Genomic DNA, 15,360 nt, shown 5'->3' with positions numbered 1-15,360 from the left:
CTCGGTTTCAAACTGTCCGCTGCTGCTGCGAGCTACTTCCGGTCTGAAGTTTGAAAGCTCCCGCCGCTCTCTGATTGGCCGAGCGACCGACCGCCCTTCCCATTGGTTGGAACGTTGTCGCGTTGGATTATGGTCTATGTATTTTCTTGGCGTTAAAATAAAACGATACGATATTTTCATTCTTTTTATTTATTTACAAGAATTGGGGATCTATTTGGTCACGAAACTCTCTGTTAGATCGATAATTGATATTTTTTAAATAAAAAAACAACTTTTAATTCGTTTCCTCTGTGGTCGTTTCCATGTTGCCATAGCAACGGAGTCAACTACAGTCAGCCATAGCAGATGTTTCGAGCTTTTTCATTTAACACTTGACTTAAAAACCATATTTATCTGACATTAGAAGTGTTATTGATGTCTGCACAACTCAGAATGAAGGATCCTCATCCTCATCTTCATCTTCACCTTCATCTTCACCTGGAAACAGTAAGAGCTGCTTCACTGTGAGCTAACACGGCTAAAGGCTAACGGCTAGCAGGAGATAGCATACACTAGATTAGGTGTTTATCTTCAGTTTACTTTTATATTCATGTTTTTATCGTTTTGATGTCTGTTTCTCATTATAATATGTCTTCATTCTAATATGCTCGTGATCTCGTTTAACCCTTTGAAACCTCAGTAAAAATAAATTAATTAAAAAGTTAAAGTTAAATTAAAGAAAATTACCTGAAAATAAGCAATTAAAAAAAAATCAAACACAAAAACAAACAAGGAAATCAACCTAAAAAAACTGCTGAGAATTGAATTGTTTATATTTTTATTATATTTTTCTAAAGCATAATTTGAAATATGAATTTATCGGAAATATAGTTCATGGATATTTTTTGGAAGGGGGGGGTGTCTAACAAAACTGAATTTTAGGTCATTTCTTTGTCACCCTTTATAATAATATTTTTTTGCAGTTTGTGGTGCATTTCTTGCCTAGTTGTCATTTCGTTTTCTCCATGTTTTTTTTAAAGAAATCAAACCATTTGTTCAGGTTTCAAAGTGTGAAACAGCTTATATCTGAACACAGAGCAAGGAAACTGATGTCGATCCAGCTCTCAAAGGGTTAATCATAAAACCTCTTATTTTATATTTATTTTCTTGAACTTATTTTAGTTTTTTTATTTAAAAAAATGCCTGTTTGTGCTCATGTGCGGACTCCTCCAGCAGGGGGCGCTGTCAGCTTAGTTTCAGCTTCTACTACGATCAAACTGGAGGAGGAAATGCAATTTTCAAATAATAAAAATTCAGTTTTTGAATCTTGTCAGTTTGATCTCTTGCACCAATATGAACTATTGATCTATTGAGTGGATGTATTGTCAATATAATATTTAACAACCTTATATTTAATCTAATTTAATGTAATGTTATCTTATTTATTTGTTGACTTCACCTTATATTAAAATTTTCACATCATTTTCAGTTTTAAAGACGTTAAATTAATTATTTAAAAGCAGAATTATTACAACTATTTACAAATTTAGGTCAGATTAAAATGAATGAGATGAATCCATGTTTGCTTTTATCCATGCTGTATCCTGCTGTCATATTTAAATACATAAATCAGTTATGAATCAATCAAAATAATCTGCTATCATGGTTATTATTATTATTAATTATTATTATTATTTATTATTATAACCATTTAAAAGAAGACTCACCGGATTAGTTGTTTTCGCGTCTCTGTGTGTCTCGTAAGACTCTGTTCAGGTGTCTTTTCCTCCTGCAGGTCAAACATGGCGTCTGATGCGTCTCCTCCAGGTGACGATGAGGTGAAGGATAGAAGGAGGAGGAGGAGGAAGGAGCGGGAGGTGAGGAAGAAGGAGGTTCAGGAGGTGGACATCGAGGAGTTAACGTCTGCAGGTCACAGAGCGCTGCAGGAGGGACGGACCGAAGACGCTCTGAGCTGCTTCAACAAGACTCTGAAGGCTGCAGAACAGGTGAGACCGCTGAGGTCAAAGGTCACCAGCAGTAAAAACAGCAATAAATCACAGTAGAGTTTGCAGGACTCCGAGTCATCTGATATTGAGTATCTGCTGCTACCAATCAAATACTTGTATTTATTTTTCCAAACATAACAAACTAAAAATATTTTTACATGGTTCTTATCACAGTTTCACTTAGTGCATCATTTGTTTTGTCAACAACAACAAACCAGCGCCCACATCAGGCATCCGGATCCGGATCCTGATCCTGATTCTGGTGCTCTGCTCCTCCTCAGCTGCAGGACTCTCGGGTCCTGCGGGCCTGTTCCTTTAACCTCGGTGCAGCCTACGTGGAGGCGGGCCGGCCTAAGAAAGGTCTGGACCTCCTGCGTCAGGCTCAGCCCGGCCCGAAGGCCGACCGGCTCCCGGACCTCCAGTTCAACCTGGCCCTGGCCCACAATGCACTGGGGCAGAGCCAAGAGGCCACCGGCTACTTCCTGCAGGCCGCTCAGCTGTACAGATCGCAGGGAGACGGAGGCAGCGAGGGAGACGCCTGCATGGAGATGAGCCGCTGCTACAGCAGAGCGCAGGTCAGGACCAGGACCAGAGCCCGACCAGGTGTGCACAGGTGACCTGTGAGATGTCAGGTGACAGCTGTGTGTGTGTGTGTGTGTGTGTGTGTGTGTGTGTGTGTGTTGCAGGACTGGTCTCAGGCGGTTCAGGGTTTCCTGCGAGCTGCAGAGAGTTACAGAGTGGCAGCCATGTTGGATTCTGCAGCTGCTGCCCTCAAAGAGGCAGGAAGTCACATGATCCAATCAGATCAGTTCAGCGCCGATGACATCATTGGCGTGCTGGCAGAGTGTCTGAGTTTAACAGACAGCATCACCGACCCAAAGACCCTGGGTATTATGTTGTGTTGTGTTGTGTTGTGTTATGTTATGTTATATTGTGTTGTGTTGTGTTGTGTTGTGTTATGTTATGTTATGTTGTGTTGTGTTGTGTTGTGTTATGTTATGTTATGTTGTGTTGTGTTGTGTTGTGTTGTGTTGTGTTATGTTATATTGTGTTGTGTTGTGTTGTGTTATATTGTGTTGTGTTGTGTTATGTTATGTTATGTTATGTTATATTTTAAGCTACAAAAGCTGTTATTGCATCACATAACTCTGAGAAAGTTTTGAATCTACAGTACCTCTGTGAAATCGTGGAAATGCAGTATTTCTCCACATTGTGTTCTATCGACATTTTTAAAATATTGCTTAAATTTTGTGCAAATCTGTGATGGAAACCCACCTTTGTTAAAAGGTTTTGAAAAGTTTACAGGCAACATCATTTTAATAGATGACTTCATTATAGTTATTTGATTAACTGTCTGCTGTCGTGCAGGTGAGCTGTACCTGTCAGTGGGCATGTCCTACTGCCGGCTCAGGTGTTTCCAGGAGGCGGTGAGGTGTTTCCAGCAGGCTCTGGGCCCCGCCGCTCAGCGGCCCCCCCTACTGGCCAAAGTGCTTCACAACCTGGGAGCCGCCCTGAACTCTGTGGGCCAGTTCACACCTGCTGTGGGCTACCACAGGCTGGCTGCTGGACTCTACGGTCAGACACCTGTCAGTCATAATCACAACATCACCTGTCAGTCATAATCACAACATCACCTGTCAATCACACTGATCACCTGTCAATCACACTGATCACCTGTCAATCAGGGCTTTTATTGATCAACTACCTCAGAACTCTTTACACAAAATAGTCACAAAAATGCACTGCAGACATTCAATAAAATATCACACATTAATATACTTTGTGTGTGTGTGTGTGTGTGTGTGTGTGTGTGTGTGCGCGCGCGCGCGCAGGCTCACTGGGTTGCCGTGGCGATCAGGCCCGTTGTTTCAGTAACCTGGGGTTTGCCTGCAGTCAGCTGGGTGATGATGAGGAGGCAGCAGAGAGCTTCATTCACGCTCTGCAGGGGTTCAGAGACACAGGTAAAAGTAATAACTTCATTATTACTGGTTATTACTATTTGTCATCGTTTACTAGTGTTTCTTAATGTGTATTAGCTTTGATTAATATATGTTCATTTTTGTTAATGTGTGACTATTAACTAATATGTATTTGTTGTTCATTAACGCTCATTAATGTTCATTCATATTTACAAACGCTTATAAATGATTATTCATGTTATTTAGTCAGAGGGAGTCAATATCATTTCATTTTCATTTCTTCAGTCAGTTTGAAAGTCTAAAGATTTGATTTAATTTTATTTGACTTTAAACTGTGAAGAAACATCAACTAAAATATAAACAAAGGTGAACCAAATAAATACAGTCTGCAACAGCTCAGTAAGGGTCCCGTTCACGTTTCCACCTGTCTGTCTGCAGAGGACCACCTGGCGCAGGTTCAGGTGTGTGAGTCGTTAGCAGAGTGTTACCTGAAGCAGAGGAAGCAGCAGAAAGCAGTTCAGCTCTACAAACAGGCTCTGACCGCTCTGTCGCACTGCAAGGTGTTTATTCATGGTCACTTGAAACGTGACGATTCAATCTCATCAATGATCTGTCAATAATCAGCTATCAGATGTTACACATCATTTTGACCTCTCAGCGTTTTTTTTTTAAACTATCAGGACAGTCCTGTTGGTGTTCGAGATCGACTGGTGGAGCGTCTGACTGCAGCTCTGCAGGTGTGATCACATGACCCAGAACACGACATCACACCTCTGACCAAACAAAAAAACCACATCACACCTCCAACGAGGGCCGGGCGATATGAGATAAAGTCTTATCGTGATCATTTTTTTCATATCAGTCGATGTCGATATTTATCACGATATACATCAAATCACTATTTCTGTCTTAAAGGTTCGCTTTGACTCCTCAGTGAGATATGAAGATACCATCAGGTTAACTTTAGTTTAAATATTTATTTTCTGTCAGACATTGAACATGACAAATATACTGTAGAACAGCATCACCAGCTGGAGGACCTATTCTACTAAAACTCACAGAGGTCCAGGTACTAAAATCTCCTCCCAGCAAAGGTCCGAGCCTCATACCTAAAATCAATATCACCATTAACTGAACATTTCACTTCGATTACAATTTAAAAAAAAAAAGTTTGCTTATTTTTTGTGGTTTGTTTTTTGCCCTGTTTCTAAATAATTCATCCAAAGTCTGATTAAAGCTGAAACTAACACAAAGTCGTCTGTAGATGTCTAAAGAAGTCACTTTCACCTCTGCAGATGTGTCTGTTTCAGACACTTTGGTGCTTTGAGGAGAAGCTGCGCTCTGTTTGTCTGTCTCACTGCGCTGCTGTCGGACAATCAGCTGTTTGATCCGCCATGATGAAATGCTGTGGCTGTCAAACACTCAGCTGTTCTACAGTCAAAGTCCTTCGCTGCATTTGGTCCTCTGCTGTGCTGTTCTCATTATCATTGGCTGTTCGTGTTGTCTGTCAAAACATGTGATTGAACACGAACAATCATTTAATAAATTCCTTTTCTTAGACTCGTCATGAGAGGAATTCAAATAGTTGAATATCACCGCCCAGAGATGCCACATATTTTTCACTTCTGTTGGTAAAGGCAAGATAAAACTGTCGCTCTTCAATTTTGGTTACTGAATTCGGACTGGCAATAAAAAAGTCTTAAATCTACCTTGCCTTAAGCTTCAGGAACCCTTAACTTCAACAAAATACAATAAATTTATTTTTTTTTTTTTGTATTTTTTTCTCAGAGGCCACGCCCACCCAGACCACACCCACTCAGCCCACATGTTGGACAGCGGATCAGGTAACAGCCAATCAGCTCTCAGTTTCTCTATGACAGACCAGAGCCCAAAAAAACCTCATTTCAGAAATGTATGAATACTTAGATCGATTTGTGATCAGTTCAGTTCTCATTAATCTGGTCCCCTCACAGGAAAAGTGACATCACACAGAGTCCAGACCGAGCATCCAACCAGCAGCTAGACGGTCAGAGGGGGGAGGGGCAAGGTGAGTCTCACCTGTTCCAGTTAGTAACAGGCAGAATGAGACTGTAGACGATGACATAAACATCAACAGAGTGAGAGCTTTGCATTTTTTTATGGTTTAAACTATATAAATAGAAGAGATCAGCTGCCAGATAACGGAGACGTCAAATGACTGTTGTTGACACGTTATACCTTTGTTATTGTTTATAAAGCGGCGCCGACACGTATGTTATATGTCAGGCTAGAGGTGGACGTTCACGTGTTAAACGTCACTAACATCATTACTCGTTTGATTGCGTGATGCCGCAGTGCAGCGTATGATGATGATGCCGCCATTGTTTCATTCTGTGTAAAATTTCAGGGGCGGCTTAAAAGGTGGACTTTGCGGTGGCACTATAACGTCATCTCTGTGTAAAAGCGGCTTATTTGATGCAGTCAGTGAGTGATGTAAAACTGTGTGAACAGGGTCACAGCAGGACGCCACAGCCAGACAGGAAGCAGCAGAGCATTGTGGGTCAGCGAGGGACGGCGCCACTGAGGGACCCGAACACATCAGCATGGTACCTGGACCGCACAGGTAACACACATGTTCATAATAACCACACAGTTTAACAGTCTCACACAACCCGATCTGCAGGTCCACAGATGGGCCCCGACCCAGGAGTTGAGAACCCATTTCTGTTGTTAACATTTGTGTCTGTGTTTCCAGTTTGTACCAGTCAGACCAGTCAGACCAGCCGCACACTGAGAGGTAACTGACACCTGTCAATCAAATCACACCATAAACTACTGTGACTGGACTTTCATAAATACAATTCAAATAAAAGACGTGAGATTAGTTTTTTTCTTTCAGTGAAACCTCATTGGTCCAGGAGGCGGAGGCTCCGCCCACCAGCCCAGGTGACACCAGAGAGGCCACGCCCCTTGTCGCCAGGTGGCGGTCTCGGTTCTGTTCGCTGATGTAGACTCACCCACCTAAGGACACGTTTGGATAAGAACACTGTGAGAACGAGTCTCACGCACAAGATCTGCAAAAACAACCGAAAACGCTGTAGTACGCACGCCAGGCCAGTAGTTGGCGGTGTAAGTTTGTAATGACACACCATAGAAGTGTTTGCGCATAAAGGCTTTCCTCTACACAACGCTGAGTATAAACAGCATTAATAAACTCCGTAGAGTCAGCAACACGATCACAACCACGCTGTCGTTGTCCTCCTACTCGCACATGACTTTTTTCTGAAACGAGATGCGCATGTGCGAAGTGCAGCTGTGGCGTCACTGCTCTCACAGGATCTGTGCATCGCCAGTTTACACGGCGGCAGACGGAGCGCTGTTTTCAAGAGATTACACTCTGGAACCCGGATTCAAAAGTTTGCGTTTTCAGGCCCCAAAATGCGATTGTCGGTTAAACGAATTCATGAACGAACCATTGCTGCATAAACGGCCCCAAAGCTGTTATCAGTCAGATATTTATTATTGATCATCAATCTGGACCGAGTATAAAAACTCCACTTTCTGTCTCTATTTTTTTATGATTTTTTTCTGATGATAAAACTCTAAAGCCTGGTGACAGTCAGCTGTTAGTCACTGCAGGAAAACCTGCCTCAAAATCTGATTCAGCATGCTGCTGAAACACGCTGACTCATGTTAAATTCATTAGAGACGTTATTCTGCTGATCGGGCGCAAACTCACACACACTCATACAACCGTGTACTTCTATACCTATGAGGACCCTCATAGACAGGATGCCTCCCCAAACCTAAACCTGATGCCTCTGAACCTCAACAGTCTGAACCCAAAACAGGCCTCTGAAGGTCTTCACGAGGTCAGGGACCAGACAAAATATCCTCACTTACAAACATGCCCTCAAGGTCTAAATGCAAATTGGTTCTCACAAAGATATAAGAACACAGTTGATGATGGCGAAAAGAAGAACATGATCTAAAATAAAGAACCGTAATATCTTCACGCTCCGGGTCTTTTATTTTGTTGTTGAAATAAAACGGTGACGAGGAAGTGACTTTAAAGCATCGAGAACGTTGAGAATGCAGAGAACGTCAAGTACTTTAAAGGCTTCAAGAATGCTGACGTCAGAAACATCAGGAGCATCATCAAGAGTGCTGAGAACGTCAAGAACATCAAGAGCATTCAAAGTGTCAAGAACATCAAGAGCATTAGGAACATCAACAGCTGTGAGAACAGAGAATTTGGAAGATACAGAGCATCGAGAACACTGACAGCATCAAGAACACTGAGAGCATCAAGAATGTTAAGGATATCAAGAGTTTCGAGAACACCTCAAGAACACTGAGTTACTCAACAAAAGTCGAGAACATCTAGAGCATTGAGAGAATATCAAAAACACTGAGAGGATCAAGAACATCAAGAACACTGGAAGTCTTCGAGAACACTTACGGTGTTAAAGCATTAAGAGTGACGAGAACATCAAGAGCACTGAAAACATCGAGAGTCAGAACCATCCGTAGCTTCGAGTACACTGACAGTGTTGAGAGCATTGAGAGAGCGAAGAATGTCAAGAACGTTGAAAACATTGAGAGCATCAGGAGCATCAAGAGTATTAAGAACATCAAGAAAATCAAGAACATAGAAAACATCGAGAGCCTCAACAGTGATGAGTCCAAAAAACACTGAAAGCATGAAAAACAAGTGCAGAAAATGTTGAAAACGCTAAGAGCATGGATATGCAGTTTGAGAAAAATACAAGTCTATGATGTTGATAATAAACATATTCTCATACACACACACACACACACACACACACACACACACACAGCTGCAGTGAAACATCAGGAGACTCATTGATTAATGTGATGTTTCAGATCAGTTTCACCTTCAGGCTGCAGATTATTAAATCAAGAACAGAAGGATTTCACAGCAGGAAACTAAACCTGAATCAGCAGACACACACACACACACACACACACACACACGCTGTGCGTGCATACAAACACACACACACATGCTGTGCGTGCACACACACACAAACTGTACCCACAGACACACGCTCACGTGGAGCTCCTCCTCCCTGCGCTGCCGTCTGAAGGTTTCTCCTCAGTGTTTCAGAAGCTGCTGCAGTCGACGCTGATGCCCATCAGACCGGGTTCTGTTTATCAGGGTTCTTCAGGGTTCTCTGGGGGTTCCTGAACGGAGAACATGAGGAGGAGAAACACTCAGAGCTGCTGATCAGGTAAAAACACAGACTTTTTCACAATAAAAGCCTTACTGATAGTCAGAGCAGAACCTGATCAGAGTGATGATCAGTAATCAATAACAAGAAACTGTGAAGAAAACGCAGCTGTTCACATCAGACTGATGCTTCAAATTTAAAGTTGAATGTTTCCTTTAACTGAAATATTTTTGTTTTTTTCAGCTGATTATTTATTTTTATCTTTAAAGATTAAAATTTAAATGAATAATTTAGGCAAGTGTTCGTAGATTTGAGTAGAAAGTGTTTCATTGATTCTGCAGATCTGATCAGGCTTTTATTGATGAATGTGAAAATTGGTTTTATCAGATTCCCGTTGTGTAAAGTAACTGCTGAAGGTGCAAAAGCAGCTGATTTATCTCTTTCACACCAAATTTATCATAAAAACAAACGAACAAACAGCAGGGTGAGGAGAACGACCTTCAGTGACAGAAAACATCTTCAGGAAAAATGTATTTGCTGTGTTGTTTGAGTTTTTAGTTTGTCCCATTCACTAACATGGAGGGGCGGGCTTTATGACCTATACTGCAGTCAGACACCAGGGGGCGATGAGACTGAAACGTTACATTTTGGGGGAGCTGTCATGTTGTCCATCTTTGTAAACAGTTACTGACAGTCAAACATGAAGGGGGACATGTCCCCTGTTCTTCTGCTGTTAAGTTTTATGGCGTTTGACATTCATAAGTTTTCATTACCGCCATCTGCCGGCCTGCCTCCTGCACCGTCTGTTCCAGCGTGTTCATGGCGTGTCTGAAAAGGCACAAACATGGAAATGTTTCTGTTTGTGAACGTGTGAACAGTGATATCCTGAGCGCTGCCTGAAAGGTTATTGCATTTATTAACCAGGAGGCGTGTGTGAGAGAGGCTGATGATTCGGAGGGTAATTACAGCCAATCAACTCTGCCGGACTGCAGCAAGGTGGAGGTTGCCAAGGTGACATCAACACGTATACACACACACACACACACACACACAAACACACAAAGATCCTGCTGCCAAAAATAACTAGAGTGGGCTCTTTGTGGTAACCGGACCTGTGTGTGTGTGTGTGTGTGTGTGTGTGTGTGTGTGTGTGTGCGCGTGCGTGCGTGCGTGTGTGTGTGTGTGTGTGCATATCAATGTCAGAGTAATCAATATCACCTGAATATTATTGTTGTCTCCAGTCTAAACTTTATTTTACATAATCGTATTTCATTGATCCCTGATGAGTGATTCATCGATCAGTGATCGGAAAGAACTGCACCGACAACATGAAGTTATTGATGAACCAGTGAAGGGCTGTCGCTGTGTTACACACACACACACACACACACACACACACACACACACACACAACCATGTGAATAAAAAACACAAAAACTTAGACTGGGAACTGAGTAAACAGAGAGATAGAAAAGTAAATACACAAGTGAGCAGATAAATAGATCAATAAATAAAATGATAACAGCAATAATAAAAATAAATTCTTATTCAATTCCTTTTTCACGCTCCACCTCTTTATAAAACCTGAACAGGTGAAACCGTCGTCAGCCGACTCCTCAGTGTCAATCAGTTACCATGGTAACCAATCAGGTTCTTCGAGTCTTTGTCCTTTAACGAGACTTTTATCTGTGATCTTTTGTCTGCACAGACAGGAAGTCTCTGTCACAATAAGAGCTGATGGACGTTCGGCTGGTAGATAAACGGACGGACAGACAGGTGGTCTGCAGGCGTCCAATCAGAGCTCAGCGGGCGATCCTGCCTCAAACAAACGGGAACAAAAAAAACAAAATAGGATCCCCCCAAGCTCAGCTGATGTCCCTCTGTGTCTGCTGTCATAGGTTATAGCAGTGGTTCTCAACCTGAGGCCCGGGGCCTTCAGGGGAGTCGCATGATAAGTTTGAGGGGTCACAAGTTCTTTAAAATGTCCAAACATCAGCTGTGACATCACCGATGACCTTCTTCTTCTTCTTCATCGTCTTTTTCTTCGTCCTCTTTGTTTCTTTGTCTTCTTCTTCTCCGTCTTCATCATCATCTTCTTCGTCTTCCTATTTGTCCTCTTCTTTGTCTTCATCTTCGTTTGTCTCCATCTTCTTCATCTTTGTCTTCTTCTTTATCTTTATTGTTTTCGTCTTCTTCTTCTTCTTCCTCTCTGCAGGATGTCCGGTAACTGGTCCACCGTAAAGCTGTCATCACTGGCTCTGCCCACCAACTATGTAGCCCCGCCCCCTCCCAACAGCTCCCAGTTCCCTCCTCTCACAGACTGGGAGGCTCCCAGTTTCACCCGGGCCGCTCAGTTCCGTGTCGGCGCCACATTCGTCCTCTTCCTGTTCGCCGCCTGCAGTAACCTCGCCCTATTGGCCAGCGTGTGGTGTGGGCGTGGTCGGCGACTGGCGTCTCACCTGCGGCCGCTGATGTTGAGCCTGGCGTCGGCTGACCTTATGATGACGTTCGTGGTGATGCCTCTGGACGCCGTGTGGAACGTGACGGTGCAGTGGTACGGAGGAGACACGCTCTGTAAGCTGCTCTGCTTCCTGAAGCTGTTCGCCATGCACGCCTCCGCCTTCATCCTCGTCGTCATCAGCCTCGACCGCCAGCACGCCATCCTGCACCCGCTGGACGCCCTAAACGCACACCGCAGGAACCGACGCATGCTGCTGCTGGCCTGGAGCCTCAGCCTGCTGCTCGCATCACCACAGGTAACACGTGACCACAGGTAACACGTGACCACAGGTAACACGTGACCAAAGGTAACACGTGACCACAGGTAACACGTGACCACAGGTAACACGTGACCAAAGGTAACACGTGACCACAGGTAACACGTGACCACAGGTAACAAACATATGACCACAGGTAACACATGACCACAGGTAACACGTGACCACAGGTAACACGTGACCAAAGGTAACACGTGACCACAGGTAACACATGACCACAGGTAACACGTGACCAAAGGTAACACGTGACCACAGGTAACACGTGACCACAGGTAACACGTGACCACAGGTAACAAACATATGACCACAGGTAACACGTGACCACAGGTAACACGTGACCAAAGGTAACACGTGACCACAGGTAACACGTGACCACAGGTAACAAACATAAGCACAGCGAATACACGAAGTCTCGTCTTCAGCCGCTGTTTGCTCTCGTTCCTCTCAGCTGCTGCAGAAGAGTTACGAGGCAGCTGGGAGCTCCACACGAGTCTGTCTTTAATATTAATTTTTTAATATTCATGATATGATAATCTGCTGAGCTGCACTGAAGGACAAACCGAAGGTGATCTGTTCGTCTTTGTCTGATCACAGAAGAAATTACACGTTATAAGGTGTTCAGCTGCAGGTTTGTCAGTGGTTTGTGAACAAATGATCTATTATTATTATTATTATTATTATTATTGTTATTATCATTATTATTATTATTATTATTATTATTATTATTATTATTATTATTATTATTATTATTATTATTATTATTATTATTATTATTATTATTATTATTATTATTATTATTATTATTATTATTATTATTATTATTGTTATTATTATTATTATTATTATTATTATTATTATTATTATTATTGCTATTTAAAGTCTTCCTGCTCTCTGATCCCGGTGAAGTTTCTCCATCAGGTGAAAGAACCTGAAATCCCTGCAGGAATGTTCTGGTTTCTGATGAAGAGATTAAACGTGTGAGACCCCCCACTGTTAGCTCGGGCTAACTGCTCCCCTTGATTTAAATAAGGAATGCTAGCAATGCTAAGAGGCCACCAGCTGGAAAGCAAGAGCTGAATAACCGTTTAGTTTCAGCAGCAGAAATGCAGATTATTGAGCAGTTTATCAGGAGCCAAAGCTGAGGCCAAAATCATTTAACCCTTCAAAACCTTCCTTCTGTATCATAATTTTAAATGTAACATTTTAGATATTACAAATATAGTTTTCTAGGCATTTTTCCTTTTTTTGAACAATATTCTAATAATTCTACCGTCTGTTTTTTTTAAAACTAATTTTTGGGTAGTTGTCTTGTCAACTAACTACCAATTTCTTGCCCTTTTTTTGGACATTTCTTTCCAAGTTAGTTATTTCCTTTTTTCCACTGTTTTGAAAGAAATAAAATCAATCTGGTCAGATCTCAAAGGTCAAATAGCTTGTTGAATGCACCTAAACAGCACAAGAAAACTGATGTAGCTCCGGGTTTCCAACGGTTAAATAACCTTTAAATACTCTTCAATCGTCTCTCCTGAACCTGAAATGTTCTAATTTTAAAAAACATGTTTCAAACAAAGTAACATTTAAATATAATTTCTTTTTTACAAACGATTTGAAGTAAACTGTCATCGAGTGTTCATAGATCACTGAGGTCAGAAGGGATTTCCCGCTCTGAGATGTTTGTTACCTGAGTCGTCCGTCTGTCTCCCTGCAGATCTTCATCTTTCGGGCGATCAGGATGGAGGCCGCGGACTTCACTCAGTGTGCGACTCACGGCAGCTTCAGCCGCCGCTGGCAGGAAACCGTTTACAACATGTTCCACTTCACCACGCTGTACGTCGTCCCACTGCTGGTGATGAGCTGCTGCTACAGCCGCATCCTGCTGCACATCCACCTGCAGCACCTGAGAGACAAAGGTAAGACACACCTGTAACACACCTGTGCTACACCTGCACATCCATCGGTAACACCTGAGAGACATAGTTAAGACAGACCTGTAAGACACCTGTATGTCCTGCAGCACCTAAGAGACAAAGGTAATCCACACTTAATACACACCTGCGTGACACCTGTACATCTACCTGCAACACCTAAGGGACAAGGTATAACACACCTATTTACCCATCTGTAGCACCTGAGAGAAAAAGGTAAGATAAACCTGTAACACACCTGTACTACACCTGTACATGCACCTGCAACACCTGAGAGATAAAGGTAAGACCCACCTGAAACACCTGTACCTCCTGCACTACCTGACAGACTCACCTGTGCTACATGGACACAGTACGACATCACAAACAGAGCTCCTCCCTCTCTCAGCAGGTGAGTCCTACCTGCGTCGCAGCGGCACTGACATCATCCCGAAGGCCCGGATGAAGACTCTGAAGATGACGGTGGTCATCGTGCTATCCTTCGTGGTGTGCTGGACTCCGTACTACCTGCTGGGGATCTGGTACTGGTTCCAGCCCGACATGCTGCGCGTCACACCTGAGTACGTGCACCACGCCCTCTTCCTGTTCGGGAACCTGAACACCTGCTGCGACCCCGTCATCTACGGCTTCTACACGCCGTCCTTCAGGGCCGACCTCGCCGCCTGCTGCCGCGGGAAGAAGAGGGACGCTTCGCCACGATCTCCAGACCGACTGTCTGCCAGGCAGGACCCTCACAGCGTGGAGCACGAGGCGGACCCCGCCATCAACAACCAGGCTGCCGGCGTCTGACGGGGACCAACCAGAGGACAGGAGTTTAATGATGTCACAGTTTGTACCTGAACACTTTTAGACAAAGAAAACCTGAACTTGATCAGCTGACCGGGATTCAGGACTCTGAGTCCATCAGCTGGACAAAAACCTCGTTATTATTATTCTTTTTCAGAAAGAGTGAAACTAATTGATTGTTTTACAGGAAGAAAACTGTAGTGTTGATTATTGATTTATTGAGTCATTTGATTAAAATAAAAGTGCATCTATCAAACTGCTGCTATTTCTTTCTCACATACAATTTAACTAAACAAACAAACAAACAAACAAACAAACAAACAAACAAACAAACAAGACAGTGATACCAGCACAGTAAACAAGAGAGATCCAAAAAAAGAGGTTTAATGAACAATTTGATTGTATTTCCGTCTTTGCTGAGCGGCAGTTTTGTGTGAGAGGAAATAAAAGCAGGTCCCAAATATAAGGCTGTTGAGTTCAGAGCTTTAAGAAAGTAATATCATATCAATAAAGATATTTATTGTTGTTTTATGGTACTCAACCTTGAAATAAAATTCCTTAAATTTGTTACAAAAAAAATTCTCAAACGCCTTTTTTAAAAAAGGGTGATCTTTCTTCATGCATGCAAGTAAACCAACCAGTGCATTTCATAACTGTAATATTGTATATCAAAACTAGTTTTAAAAATTCCCACACAGCTCATGCAGTGTAATTAAACTCTCATTTATCCGGTAATATGCTACAACTAACTCTTTAGAGGCTCTTTTAGTTCAAACAAATGCAGAACAAGATTT

At 42.6% G+C, this 15,360-nt stretch overlaps 3 protein-coding genes across 4 annotated transcripts in view; 2 read left to right on the top strand and 1 right to left on the bottom strand.

The window, feature by feature from the left end:
• iqgap3 (IQ motif containing GTPase activating protein 3) overlaps window positions 1–2,560 on the bottom strand; it is a 25,553-nt gene extending 22,993 nt beyond the window's left edge. The window contains exons 1-2 of one of the 2 annotated variants that reach the window (XM_088084799.1): window positions 2,211–2,560; window positions 1,707–1,974 (exon numbers count right to left, since the gene is read on the bottom strand). The gene's annotated coding sequence lies outside the window, so the exon portion shown is untranslated. Of the gene's footprint in view, window positions 26–1,706; window positions 1,975–2,210 lie in introns of those variants that run through there. The other variant, XM_088084798.1, reaches the window with a different exon arrangement.
• Window positions 141–8,406, top strand: ttc24 (tetratricopeptide repeat domain 24). Its single transcript, XM_042489593.2, has 13 exons — window positions 141–486; window positions 1,775–1,985; window positions 2,267–2,560; window positions 2,672–2,873; window positions 3,354–3,560; window positions 3,818–3,946; window positions 4,343–4,464; window positions 4,585–4,641; window positions 5,693–5,748; window positions 5,878–5,951; window positions 6,395–6,506; window positions 6,639–6,680; window positions 6,783–8,406. Exons 2-13 carry the CDS (start codon window positions 1,782–1,784, stop codon window positions 6,892–6,894), a joined length of 1,611 nt encoding a protein of 536 aa, XP_042345527.2. The 5' UTR covers window positions 141–486; window positions 1,775–1,781; the 3' UTR covers window positions 6,895–8,406.
• A 149-nt stretch (window positions 8,407–8,555) lies between these two features.
• LOC121945699 (gonadotropin-releasing hormone II receptor-like) lies at window positions 8,556–14,816 on the top strand. The gene is made up of 4 exons (XM_088084794.1): window positions 8,556–9,138; window positions 11,294–11,834; window positions 13,564–13,765; window positions 14,169–14,816. Exons 2-4 carry the CDS (start codon window positions 11,295–11,297, stop codon window positions 14,567–14,569), a joined length of 1,143 nt encoding a protein of 380 aa, XP_087940920.1. The 5' UTR covers window positions 8,556–9,138; window position 11,294; the 3' UTR covers window positions 14,570–14,816.
• The last annotated feature ends 544 nt before the right edge of the window (window positions 14,817–15,360 follow it).

This window comes from Plectropomus leopardus, chromosome 11 (genome assembly GCF_026936395.1).
Source record: "Plectropomus leopardus strain MGB_pleo_1.0 chromosome 11, ASM2693639v1, whole genome shotgun sequence".
In the NCBI taxonomy this organism is placed as follows: domain Eukaryota; kingdom Metazoa; phylum Chordata; class Actinopteri; order Perciformes; family Serranidae; genus Plectropomus; species Plectropomus leopardus.
This window is presented reverse-complemented; position numbering and strand designations above follow the sequence as displayed.